Here is a 14,060-nt window from a genome sequence, read left to right on the forward strand (position 1 = left end):
AGAGACACTGACTGACAACCCAGCTGTAGCTTCTCTTCTGGCCAATTTCCACTCAGACCCTCTGCAGGAAGTGGGCCCGGGGCAGCACCACGATGCTGAGAACTCTCCTTGTTTCCCCTCTAACAAAGAGGTCAGTGTCTCGAATGTGCAGTGGGCCCGATAACCATCAGAAACTCTGTCTCAGTAACATCCGCCTGGGACACTTTATCCGGACCCCTCGCTAAACAAGGGAGAGGAGGAGCAGAGCCCACCACCACCCTGGTTCATCGTTAAGCTTCACCATGATTTGCTCTCCCCGCAGGAAGGGGGCACGGAGAAAGACGCGTCCCTCTGGCCCAAGCATTTCCGTCCTGCAGAAAGTGGCTGAATCATGCTGGAAGCAGGAGGTGGTGTGGTTCGCCAGCAGCCTGCGGAGCTGGCAACGGAGTCGGACAGCAATGAGGCTGAGGAAGAACATAGGCCAGTCCTGGAGGCTGGGGAAGGCCCGGATGAGGGCTCTGCGTCGGAGGCAGAGGTGGGCCCAGGGCCATCGGGGAGTGAGGTGCAGACTCTGGAGCCTCCAGAGGCTGACAATAGTGCGGCAGAGGAACAGGAGGAGCCTGTTCCTAATGCACGCATGAGAAGAGCTGCCAGAAGGTAAGAGCAGCTCAAGCAAAGAGGACGACTCAGGAGCAGGGCCAAGAGAAGATTGGCCCCTCCCATAAGGCTTAAAACAGACCAGCAACGGCGTTTGGGCTCTTTGCCGGAAAACAATGTTGGTAGCTTCATCTTCTTGCATTTATTTTTGTATCAGTGTCTTCTGAATGTTTGCCAAGAAAGGCCTTTGGCAGTTTGCCTAATTGGACCAAGGTTTATGATAGGACTGAGGAATTTGTGTTGGGAGGAATTTGCTTTAATTTAGTTGAATTACTTCATTCTCAGCTGTTCGAATAAAGTTTGTTTTTTCACTGACTGAGTTTCCTACTACCTACTTGGGCCTGGGTCACGACAGAGGGAGACTCCCTCAAGAGCTGCTGGGTTTTCAGTATGGAGGACAAGAACCGGCGTCTCGGTGCCCACCTGACTTCCGGGAGCAGCTTTGGGATGTATGATCTGATCCAGCGTTCCAAATCCCTAAAACTGCCGACCAGATGTTCACGGAAGCACCACCCATGTCTGGCACACTGGCCAGCCGGAGGTATTTGGGGTGCAGGAAAGAGGACTTTCAGAGAACAGCTCTGAAGCATCCTTTTAGATTGGAGGTTCTAAACCTGGGTAGCTTTCTGAGAGGCATCTCCAGCCGGCTGGGGAACTCTAGAAGTGGAAGTCCACGTGTCTGAAAATTTCTGAGGTTTAGAAATATTGCTTCAGACCCTCCAATCTTTTTTACAGGCAGCGCCTCCAAAGCAGAATCCTGCTCTCAATGGGGTGTTTCGTCTTCTGCTTCCATATTCTCGTGGGGAGGCAAGCCCACCACCATCTCCTGTGACAACTTGATTTGATTTGAGTTGAAGTCTACAAGACTTAAAGTGACCAAGGTTGGAGACCCCTGCTCTAGAGGAAGCACTGTCCAGTTTTTCAACTCCGCTATGCGGAATCTGGTCTACCTACTACTCAGGTTGCTTCACCTCTGACCCTTAAGGTCACAAGTCACATTTCCTCCTCCATCTTACACCAAAATCTTCACTGTCTACTTTTGGTATCCAGATGTTAAATGTTTTGGCTCTGCTCAGTTTCACCATGTTTATTCATCTCTGCTATTCAAGAACTCTGCTCCACCATCTTACCACCTCTCCCAGCTTCCTTCTTTGGAAAATTTTTTTTCCTCTACAAGATGCCCATTCAACTGGAATTAATAGAGGACCTCACTATAAATCAACCTCCCACAAACAAAGGCCCACCAACCACTCAACCTCTGCTTCGAAGGGTCTTCCCAACCAAGGAAATGGATCTCTTCTGCCAAAGCAGGATGAGATGGGGACACATGGTCGTTTCTGCACTGCCATCCCAGTTTGAGAGATGCTCCATAAGACCAGATACCTGCTAGGCATCGGAGGAGGGGCCAGTAGTGTCAGTCCCCAAGGACCCAAGTTCCATTCTGGGCCACTCCATTCCCAGAACATTCAGGGGAGAGAACTGGGAAACTCAAAAATGGTGAAAGGCTGAGGGGCAGGAGGGTCTTTCTCTCCCCCCCTCCCCCAGGAGTGACAACGCCAAGGAAAAGAGAGCGTGAAGGAGAGGGCTGGGGATTGTCAGCGTGGCTGGATAAGGGAAGCTGCTGAAACAGGAGCAAAAATATTTAGACAATAAATGAAGTATCAGAAGAAAGCAGCAGCCTATCTTTAAGAAATCAATCATCCTGTACCGGTTGTCTGGACAGACGGCGCCACAGAAGAGATAGCCGCCAAACTGGCAAGATAAGGGTTAATCAAGGATTTAATTCAGCACAAAAAAGATAAATGGGGAGCAGAGGGAGACAGAGAGGGAGAGAAAGTGGGGAGGCCCAGACGCTGGGGCCCGATACTCTTCGCAAAAGCACAGGGGAAAGTTGGACCGGCTCCCAAGTCCTCGCCCTGCCCAGACCACGATTCCCGGGATGGCGCTGAGGGAGGAAGGAGATGCATCGCAGGGGCCCCGGTTACCTCCAAGAGACAAGCAAAGCCCCTCAACAGGCCCCTGGCCTAGAGCGGAGCTTCCTGCTTCTTTCCTGCACCCAGGCAGGTGGGGGAGATGCAGCTCGCCCTGGGGTTCCCTTTCTGGATTTGGGCACTTCAATGCTCTCGGCACTGGCTCATAAATCATGCCAGGTGGGCAGGCTTTTTGGTGGGGCACCCTTGGAGGTGTTATCACTGCTTTTTGAGCTATCTTGCAATGTTTTTATTGGAAAAGAAGCCCCCAAAAGAAATAAAACACCCACAAATGTCCCTTTCTTTGCCACCAGTCTCTGATCTCCCTCCAGACTCCTGCTAGTGTTGCCGGAGACAGGAATCAAGTCAGACTGGAGGAGGAGAGAGGAAACGCACCCTCCTGGGTGAATTCCTTGGTAACAGCCATCCAGGTTAGCAGTTGCACCTCCTCGCACCCAAATATGCTGGCACTACAACTCCCCTGCACCTTGTGCATCTGGGTCCCCTCTGTTCCTGTGGTGTTGGTAATTCTACCACGGCCGTTTCTCCCGTGAAGGGTCCACGATCGATTCTTCTTCCTCACCCACTAAGAAGGCTGCCTTTATGTGGGGGAAACTTACCGGCTCAGTCAGTCCTGGAGAAGGAGGTTCGCTGTGGATATTTCCCGGGAACGGGCCCCAAAACACTCCACCGGGAATGCTGTGTTTGGCACACACCTTGCTCTCCGCCTGGGAGGTCAGAAGCTCCAAGTCGTCTGAAAGAGAAGAAAGGGAGGGTTGGGGAAGTCCAAAGGGTCAACGAAGCGCCCAAACGGCACCCTGGATGCTCCCTCCAGGGGTTTATTTGAGCTGCCCGGCTGAGGGATGCCACGCCAGACTCCGTGGGCACTTCAACTTGGCAAAAGGTGCTTCTTCCAGTTAGATGGTGCTCTGGGCACAGGTGGCGGCAATTCAACACCCCCCTGCTGGAACAGTCAGGGCGAAGGGTCTCTTTGCCAAGGCCAAATATTTAAACTGGGAGATTTGAGGTGGGAATGGCCGCTAGTTCAGAAACGCACGGAAAATCAGGTGAGCTACAAGGGTTTGTGTGCTCAACCTTCCCTAGTGAATCCTTCCTCACTGGAAAGAGGAGAGTGGGGGGAGAGGAACGGTGAGGTCCTCGGTGCTCTCTGAGCTGGGTGGTTTTCTTGCAGACGTTTCATGACCCAACTAGGGAATCTCAACAGGGCTGGAGAAAACGGGACTTGTAAGCGGGGTGGGGGGAGGAGATGATGGCAGAGCAAAAAAAGGAAAGGAAAAGGACCCTTCCCAGGCTCTCCCAAACTATCTGAGTCCCAGGCTCCACCGCTGTGCTGGTGATCTCCATATGAAGACTGTAGCATCTTGGATCTGCCCACTTGACCTGACCTGGTGCCCACCCTAAACTCACCCAATCCCAGGCTTCTGCCTAGAAATTGGCAGGTTGCTTCTCAGTCCAACCGAAGAGCCCAGAGCATGAAGAGCCCAGGGCCCCTCACTGCTCTGCCTGGCCACCATCCTCTTGCTGGCTTCCCCCACCCCAGATCCTGCTTCGGACCCCATTCTACAGGACGATCCTCTCCAGTTCCTCATTATCTCACATCTATTCATCTGCGCAGGACTGGACTAGATTTTAAATTTAGGTTTTAATGGGGTTTTATTATATATACTGTTCTTTTTAATTTATTTGGCTATGTGGAATAAGTTTTTAAATTGTTATTTTATTCTGTATTTATATGTACCTTTTTATTTGCCTGTGAACCGCCCTGAGTCCCTAGGGAGATAGGGCGGTATACAAATACGAAAAATAAATAAATAAATAAAATAAATTAGAGCAGGAATGTCCAACCTTGGCCACTAAAACTTGTGGACTTCAACTCCCAGAATTCCCCAGCCAGCCATGACTGGGAGTTGAAGTCCACAGGTCTTAGTGGCCAAGATCGGACACCCCTGCGTGGCTCGGGAATTCTGGGAATTGAAGTCCACAGGTCTTAAAGTGGCCACAGTTGGACATGCCTGCCTTAGAGGGTTTTCTTGGAGAGCGGGCAGGATGGTCCAAAGTTGCTGGCATCTCTCCCTGGGAAAGGCAGCCTCTCCGCGGCTTCATTAGGACCCTTGGCTGAGGCAGCCCGGAGCTGTAATAGCCTTGATGGTTTGATAAGACTCTCGGTTTAATAGGGGCAGATAACATGTAAATTGGCCGGGAAGACTGGCCTAAAAATGTTTTAGCTGCACCTCCATCATGCTGCCTGCTGATAAGATGGCAGTTAAACAATACTTCAAGGCAGGCTCAAGCAAGGCCTCCCCCTCCTCATTCCACATCTGGGAAAGGAGGAAGGGGGAACTGCAATCTCCCTCTTTTCTCCAAGCCCCCTGCAGGGGAAGGGGGAGGGCCGGTTGGGGGTTCAGGTTGACCTTCTGCTTGGGAAACAATTCCTTCAGATCAGAGTTCTCCTCTCCCCACATCAAAGGGGGAAGAAGAGAAGGGAGGGAGAATGCCAGGGAGAAGGCAGAGGAGAGAAGGGAGGGGAGGGGTCCCACAGCTAGCCGTCTCGGCCCACCTCATGGGCACCGCCAGCTTTTGTGACCATCTTGGCCAGGGTGTGCCAGTCTCACCAGGACCATACTGGTTGGAGAATGATGACCATACTGGCTTGAGAATTATGGGAGTTGTAGTCCACCTGTCTTAAAGTGGCTGTGGTTGAGAAACACTCAAGAGGTGCATCAAAATACAGTTTAAAGCCCCCAATGAGGGGTGAAAAGCAAAGATCCTTGTCACCCTCACCTCAGACTCTATGGAAAAAGGGAGACAACTCAGGAGCTCCAACTTCCGGCTGGCTCCTGGGATACCCTCTCCCTCCTCCCTCCTGCGGCTTCTTGCTAGTTAATCAGCTTCGTTTGGGTCAGGAGACCATGGCTGGACGATAAGAGCCTCTTGCTGACACTTTCCATGTCAGAACAGAGCATCTTCTGTGTATCAATCCTCACCAGAGAAAACACTGGGCCACTGATAAAGGAGGCGACCGTACCAGACAGAAGGGGACAAAAATAGGGCTAGCCCAGAGGAGGGGCCCTGCCCTCCCTCCCTCCCTCTATCTCCGTTGAAGGGGGCCAAGGGAGGAAGGTTAGATGAATGGAAGAAAGGGAGGGAGGGAGGAAGAAAGGAAGGAAAGGAGGAAGGAGATTAGGGAAGGAAGAGAAACGAAGGAAGGAAGGAAGGAAGGAAGGTCAGAGGAAAGAAGAATAGAGAAAGAAATTGGGAGGGAAGGAAGGAAGGGGTACAGCGGGCAGTGCTGGATGGGCTGAGATGGATGTCAGTGGGCACCAACATGGCTGGCCGAGAAGTCCCTCAGCTTGAAAGCAAGGCCTGGACATTCCTGATTCCTACCACAGGGTCTCTAGCCCAAGGCCACCTCTGCAGAGCCTGGACTTCAGACAGACAGATAGACCAAGAAGGACGGACCCCACTTCGAAAGCGCAGACAGGCTCCCACCTGAGCGTTCCCCACGTGCCACCTCCCGGATCAACTGGCCACCACCAGGACACATCAATTAATAGTCCGGCCGGGCCTAATGGCCGAAACAATGTTGTTGATTATCACAAGGAACAAAGTCCAATTCTCCCCCACCGGCTGGCGGCTGTGCGCCTGCGTCTGTCTGCCCCTAATCTCGGGATCGGTGGCGCTGGCGCTCAGTTTCACCACCCGGCAGGTTAATACAATTCCGCCCTTATCTTATCTCCCCATCAGCTTCCTGGCCAAGCAACCCTCCGATTGGTTCCTGCAAGCCAGCTGGCCCAAAGTTATCAGAATAATTCTTATCTCCGGGATCATTAACCAAATTGGGCTGGTATCGGCCTGCGTGCTGGCGATAATGAAGTTACAAGCGGAATGGAGGGGAAGAGGGAAGATGGCGAGCAGATGCCGTCTGAGGAGGCTGGCATCCCTCGAGGGCCTCTACAGAAGGACCTTTGCTGGGATGGGGGTGTTGCGACTGCAGTTGGAGCCCAGAGAGCTCAGCGAAGCTGGTGGAGGAGGTGGGCTCAACCCAACCCAGGCCAGGCCATCCAGCCAGCAGTTCAGAAGCACCGTGTTGTGACCCAGGTTGGGTTGCTTGTGGATAGGGGAGTCTCAGCCACCTCTAGAGAATTGGGAGGATGAAAAGGACAGGAGATCTTTCTCCATCGTGTGGAATGGCACAACCTCGCGGAGCTGTGTTCCTCAACCTTGGCGGCCTGAAAGACATGCGGACTTCAACTCTTGCATAACTGGTTGGGGAATTCTGGGAGTTGGAAGTCCACATGCTTCTTCAAGCTGCTAAGGCTGAGAAAGACCTTGGCTTGGTGGGCGTGGCAGGGGAAAAGTACTGCAAAATCCCCATTCCCACCCCACTCCAGTGGAAGGATACTGCAAAATCCCCATTCCCATCCCACTCTGGGGCCAGCCAGAGGTGGTATTTGCCAGTTCTCCGAACTACTCAAAATTTCCGCTACCGGTTCTCCAGAACCCGTCAGAACCTGCTGGATTTCACCCCTGAATAAACACGCATGTCAAGTCTGCCCTTTTGCCTACTTCCAAGCTGCTGTCCACCAACCGACCCCCTGGCATTTCATAGGAGGAGACTTGGCTCCCTGTGTGGCCTCTCTGGGCCTCCTTTGATCTCACCTTCTGCCACCCCTGAGCTGGGAAACCTGCCACCCTCCAGATGGCCCTGAACTACAATACAATTGCCAGCAGTTCCAGCCCACTTGGCCAAAGGAGACGGACGCTGGGAACAGCAGCAGCCCTGCAGGTGGGACCAGGCTGCCCAGCCCACTCAGCTTGGCTGTGCTTAATCCAAAAGGGATCAGCTGTGAACCAATTTTGGGGACTGAATGACATGCTAACTTTATCTGGCGAGAAAGCATATCAGGAAGGCTTCGGCAAGTGTACCAGCCAAACTTCCTCACTTGACTGGAGTCAAACAGAAAATCAGGTCCTCTCGTGCCTACACAAGACCCCTCCCCACTAAAGAAGACCACCTGCTCTTAGATTGCTCCCTGTAAGCTCTATGCAAGCAGAGATGATTAGGAACCAAAATCAGGATCCAAAGAAACTATCTCCACTGAGGTCTTCAAATCTCATTGCCCCCCTTTCCCCAGGCTCCCCCCCCCCAGGTCCTGCCTAGGACAACTGCATCCACTCAACCTCCTCCAAGTTCATTAAGCTCAGCCAAATACTAGAGAAGAGCTCAGAAGTGTGTGAAGACTAGCCCATCATCCCGTGGTGGGACTTCCCACTGCCATTAACATGCCGCTGTGGAGTCCTTGGCAGTTCCTGAGCTTTATTTTCTGTATTTATTTTCTTGCAGACGTTTCATCAATGAGCTGATGATGTCCCCTAGCTGGGTAATGAGATGTCTGCAGGAAGCAATCTGGCTCAGAGACACCAGGGTCCCCACAATTCAATCCCGAGTAGAAACGTTCTCTTCAATTGACCCAGCGCTCTTGTCTGCCTGAACCGAAGCAGCCATCCTCTCTTGAAACCATCTTAGCTCTACGCAAATGGCCGTAATTGGCACAACCGGTAAGCAGAGATTCTTCTGCCTGCTGGTCAGTTTAATGGGGAGAACTCACGTTCCAGCTAGTACCCCAAAAGACGAAGGGAAACCTCAGAATGAAACCAGGAGACCTCAGGGAGCAATCAACAAGAGGCTGGTCGGGACTGAACCTTGGAAGGCGAATTGTCCAGTTGGGGTGTGAATGAAGGACAAAACCCAACGTTGCCTTCTAAGACTGGATTTTGAGAAGCTGCCCTTCCTTTGGGAAGCAGCAAGCCCGACGCAGCTGGAACATTAAAGCGCGCGCACACACACACACACACACAAGCACACACACCTCACACAATCCTGACAACTCAACCAGCAAAATGACGCACAATCGCCTGATAAGATGGAGGGGGTGATTGGGAGAGTTTTAAAGCTGCCTGCAACCACCGTTGCCTTCACTCTTCACCTCCCTTCACAAAAGCAAAATATCTTCAAGGGGCTCAAGAGATTATCCCAGCTTTGCCCGAGTAATCAGGGGCAATACTTGGAATAACTGAAGTCTCCCCCCCACCCCCTTCCCTCAAATCCGCTCTGAAAATTAGAGAAGGAAAAGGAGACCCTTCCTCTTTGTATTCCTGGCTCTGGGCAGCTTTCCCTGGCTCGGAAGCCAAGGTCAACTGGTAGACCACCAGGCAGAAGATGCTGAGCAGACCTACCACCAACCAGGAACTGCATCTCATTCCTGGCAAATTAACCTTCAAGGGAGCAGCTTCCTCTGGTATTCAGTCTCCAAAGCCCAAGCCCAATGGTCTTTCATGAACCCAGTTAATTGTGAAGGGAGAAGTGCCCCCCCCCGCCCCCAAGTGCCAAAGTTTAACTAAAGTTCTCCCTTACTCCCAGGCGGCACAAGGACAGAAAGAGCCGGATTCCAGAGATCAAGATGGCCTCGCAGCCACACATGGTGCCACCCTGAAAGGAAGCACGTTTGCGCCCTCCCGTGCTTAAGCAGTGAGGTGGCCCAGCAGGGCAAAGTACGGTCCGTTTCGTGCCCCCCGCCAGCTCCTGCTTCCTCCCTCTCCATGGGCAGAGTCTGCCCCTCACCTGGGCAACTGGGCGGCCGGCGGTCCAAGCTGCTTTCCATGGGTACCTGATTCGCCATGCTCTCCTGTCTGCTTCAAAAGGGCATCTCAGCTGGCAGAGAGCAGCTGGGCTGGAGGACGGGCTCTGGAGTGGCGTACCCCAGACCCCCAGCCGCCCGCCCTCTGCTTCCGGGAAAGGGTTGTTTTCGGCAAAAAACGTCAACAACCCACCCACCCCCAGCCAATGTGCGTCCAAGCCCTGCAGCTGCTGTTGGGGATTTCTCTCCTGCTATCGCAACCGAGCATCGCTAGGGATTTATTGATTTTTTGACACAGTTAAGAACAGCAAATCTTTATCGCAGCAAACCCTGACCCCATTAATGGAGGAGCTCTTACCAAGCCTGTGTAGCAACCGAGGCCCGTCTCTCCGCCCCCAGTGTGCATCGGCACCAGCTCAAACGCAGAAATTTTAGGCCAAGGGTCGATCCCAGGGGACAAAAAGTAACATCAAAGGGCCCTCGCCAAGGCTGGAGCCCAGCCCTGGTGGTTTTTTCTCCTGAACAATCAAGAAGATTTCAGGCCACAATTTAAAGTCGGATCTGGGGCTCCAGGTTAGGAAAAAAAACACTCACGTTTCCAAACGTCCCGTTTGCAAGGGGCAGCTGTGTGCACCAGACTGGGGACAGAATTGCCCGTCCAAGCGGTGCGACATCTGCACGCAAACACAGCCAGGCTCAGTTCTCTATTGGGGGGTTGGAAAAAGCTGGGGGTCAGCCGGTGCATTTCCGAATTACCCCCTGTGCGATTTTGGGGTGGGGGCTACGAAGCAAGAAAGGCTGATCTGGCGTGAATCTGCTTCCCAGCCCTACTCGTGAAAGGAACTGCTATGAATGCGTCTGTGCACTGCTGCTTTTAAGGCCCTGGTTTTGTCCATTTCGGCAACCAACTTTCAGAGGCGTGGACATCGTCCTAGAATTCTCTGGCCGGGGAATTCTGGGAGTTGAAGTGCACGCCTCTGAAAGTTGGTTGCCGAGGTTGACAAAACGCTGCTTTAAGGCTCTGCAAAATCGGAGATTTGCTCGGCCAAAGAACTTTCCGTCCCATTTCTGCCAAAGAGGAACGAAATGGGAGGGAGGAGCATTTGAGATGGGGGCTTTGTCCTCCTTCACAGGTGCTCAGCTGGACCCTGCTGGTGTCCAGGCTTTTAGGAAAGGTCTTCCATCAAAGAGGGAAGCAAAAAGACACAAGCATATGGCATGGGGGCTGCCAGGAAATGGGGACGGCGGAGGGAAGGCTGTTTGCAGGACCCTGATCGTGGACCCAAAGCAAAAAGGCAGCCATTAGAAGGACTGCCTTCAAACCCCACCAGTCATGGGGCCCTTTGACTAGCAGGGGGACTCTACCCCCCTTCTCCCAAGCCAGATTCCTTCTTCCATTGTGGTCACAGAAGGTCTGAATGCTTCTGGGTCCCCACCTTCCTCTGCCCTCAACTGGCTTCAAGCCTGAACCCCAATTTTCTTTCTTTCTTTAAATTTTTTTTTATTGTTTTAATGTGATACACAATCTGACAAACACACAACATATAACACATAAATGTTTCCTATTTCTAAAGAGCATTTCTTATTGGTCTTCTTTTGTTTTTATACCTTTTCCCCCAAATCAGATTTGTTATTTTATTTTCTTTCTTATCCCCTTTTCTTTATTTACATTAAATTATCTAATACTAATAGTTTTACTTTTCTAGATTCTTATATATTTATTATTTGCATACTGTACATTTCTAATACATTCTGTACATTCTAATTTCTCCCCTTTATTTTTCTCCTATATTTCTAGACTCAAGCCATTCATACCATTTATTCCAGATTGTATAATAATCTGTCTCTTCTTTCTCTTTAATTTCTTTTGTTAACTTGTCCATTTCGGCACATTCTAAAACTTTCCCTATCACTTCTTCATCTGTTGGTATCTTTTCCTGTTTCCAGTTTCGTGCATATGTTATTCGTGCAGCTGTTATAATGTGCAAAATCAGATATTTTATTTCTTTGGTGTATGTCCCCCAATTTTCAATCTGCTGAACCCTCCAAAATCTCCTGTGGGAAGCCCCACCTCCCCCCCACTGTTGGTTGGAGGGCCCTTCCTCACTCTTTTTCTCCAAGCCCTGCTCAACTGCCACATCCCCCCCCCCCGGTCCCGTCCTACAGATCCTATGGGAGAAATTCTCATCAATGGAAGCCCTGGACGATAGCATCATCCGCTGCAGGGAGATGGCCTTGGAGAGGCTGATGATATCCTGGCAACAGCGATCCTATCTCCCCTGCCAGGGTGGGGCGATTGTGTCTCGTCCACCGAGTAATCCTCGGTGGCTTTTTCTCCTGTTTTTATGCCACCGGCTAATTGTCCCCGTCCCTGGGCCTCTGCCTTCTCCTGTCCTTGCCCTGAGAGGTCCAGCTGGGTTTGGAGGGTTTCCCTGGAGCCCCCATCCTGCATGGAGCAGGATTCCAGACAGCCGAGAAAGGAAGGAAGAATTACAAAAAGGCTCAACCTGGGGTGGGGTGGGGGGGACAATTCCTCCCATTTGGGTGGGTTTGCCCCAGTGGTGAAATGTAAAATTTGTTACTACCGTTCTGTGGGCGTGGCTTGGTGTGTGTGTGTGTGTGTGTGTGTGTGTGTGTGTGTGTAATGTGACTGGGTGGGCGTGGCCAACTTTTTAAAAAAACTTTTAAAAACATTTTTTCTACAACCTCTTTGGCCGAAGAGGTTGTAAAAAAATGCTGTTAAAAGGCTCCTCTGGCGATCCCAGCTGAGTTGCCTGATCGTCAGAGGCTTTTTTTTTCTTTTTAAAAGCAGTTTTCTTTAAAAGAAAAAAAAAGCCTCTGATGATCAGGCAACTCAGCTGGGATCTCCAGAGGAGCCTTTTAACAGCATTTTTTTTGGCTGAAGACTGCAAGCCAGCAAGTGGGCCACGGCTAAAATCAAGGCGAAGATGTGCCGGTTGGATATGCGGTTGTCCCAGTGACGTGAAGGGCTAGGCTAGATGGACGGGGCCACTCTGGAGTGTCTGTTGACTGCCGGTCCTCCATCTTTCTCTTGCAGATGGCCAGACGGGGTGGGGTGGGGGGGAGTTCATGCTCCCTCTTGGCTGATCCATCCATGTTCTCTCCAGCCAGGACCTCGTGAGAAGGCTAAGCAGAGCATGGGTGGGTGGCTAACCAACCGGGGTCTCTCACCCTGGCTGGTGCCAGCCCTTCAAGGGTACTGGGAGGCCTCTCTAAAATGGGTGGCAATGTGCTAAACATCCCGTGCCTGGTGGATTGAGGCCACGTTATTCCCCCAGCATGCACCGGGCTCCCACCCCCTGGCTCTCTTCCCCCCTGGTAATCTAAAACAAATATGACTATCTAGCGTAAAACTCTGCTAGGAGTGATAAAGAAAAATAGCTGGAATAATTTTTCCCACCCACACATACCAATGAGAAGAGGAAGAAAGGGGTGTATACATACAGACACACAAACACACACACACACACAGACTTATCCAGAGAATCATGGGCAACCCAGCCCACCCCGTCCATCAGAAGGGGCCGTCCTGCTTCTCTCTCTCTCTCTCTCGCTCTCTTTCTGTGCTGGGCCACCTGATAATCAACCTTGAGGTTTGCATAGAAAACTTCAGGCAAAGGGAGATTACTCAGACAGGAGTCACAACAGAGATAAAAAAAGAAAGAAAGGAAAGAGAGTTTGGTGGTTGGGGGGTGGTGGAGAAAAATGGGGCAAAAATAGAAGTTGGAGAAAAGAAGAGAAAGAAAAGGAGCACGGCTTAGAGGAGATACCAATGAAGACTTTCTGGCAGATTTGGGCTTAGTGGGATGTATCAATTTAGCCGAAAAGGCAAAATGGAACACACACACACACCAGCTTCATCCACTGCACACTTTGTGTTGTGTCGGGGTGAAAGCCGAACTCTCCCCGTATTCCTCTAACTCAAAGGCTGGGGGGCCTGGAGCACCCTATGTGTACAACCCCCTCCCTGCCTCAGTTTCCCGGCCCGCCTCCCAAGCGCTCGGTGGGGCAGCTGAGCAGATGGCTATCGCCTTGCCCTTTGAGATCGACGGGGCCGGAGGGGAGGGCTCTCTGCCGCTCAGTCCACTGATCAGTTCCATTAACTGATAAACAGGCATTTTTCACCTTTAAAAGGCGCCTCAATTAATCAGCCCGGCCAGGAGCACCTTCATCTGGTTTAGTGCAGGTGCTTCCAGGAACGGAAAAAAAACAACCACCGGTTCCCATGTTTCCTGAGCAAGAGGTGTAAGGTGGGAGCCATCCCTTCAAAAACGCCTGTGTTAAAAAAAACACCCAAACAAGCTATAGAAACATTCGTTTCCTCCCACCACCACCCAAAAAAACCATTCATGTCGATTTAAACCAAAGGTGCTTTTTCCAAAAGACAACTGAACTTTGTTGTTTGTTTTGCCTTCTCGTCATTCAGTTCTCAAGGAAAAAAACTAAAAGAGTCTACTTGTCTTTTGGAAGAAGCACCTTTCGGACAACCATGACCTGGATGGTTGAGACATCTTTCCATGGACATGTAGATTTAAATGAAACCAATTTGCACACATGCAAAACAACGGTGTCTCTGTCCAGGAGCCTTTTCATATGACAGAACCTGGGGGCATGACAGAACCTGGGGGCAAAAGGTCCAGTGGACCCAGCTGGGTGTTTTCTGAGCTCAGTAGGGCCAAACGTGGCTAATACTTGGATGGGGCCACCAGGGAATCCCAACCTGTTGACTAGGCTGGGCACCTGAAAACCATTCCAATAAGTGGAAAGTACGCAG

At 51.4% G+C, this 14,060-nt stretch overlaps 1 protein-coding gene across 2 annotated transcripts in view; it reads right to left on the bottom strand.

The window, feature by feature from the left end:
* The window catches only part of LOC131184258 (zinc finger protein 469-like), a 272,266-nt gene that overhangs the window by 14,200 nt on the left and 244,006 nt on the right, over positions 1 to 14,060 (bottom strand). For both annotated transcript variants that reach the window (XM_058155369.1, XM_058155368.1), the window contains exon 7: positions 3,227 to 3,360. In XM_058155369.1, the coding sequence (XP_058011352.1) occupies positions 3,227 to 3,360 (134 nt within the window). The remainder of the gene's footprint in view (positions 1 to 3,226; positions 3,361 to 14,060) is intronic.

This window comes from Ahaetulla prasina, chromosome 12, assembly GCF_028640845.1.
Source record: "Ahaetulla prasina isolate Xishuangbanna chromosome 12, ASM2864084v1, whole genome shotgun sequence".
NCBI classification, from domain to species: Eukaryota; Metazoa; Chordata; class Lepidosauria; order Squamata; family Colubridae; genus Ahaetulla; species Ahaetulla prasina.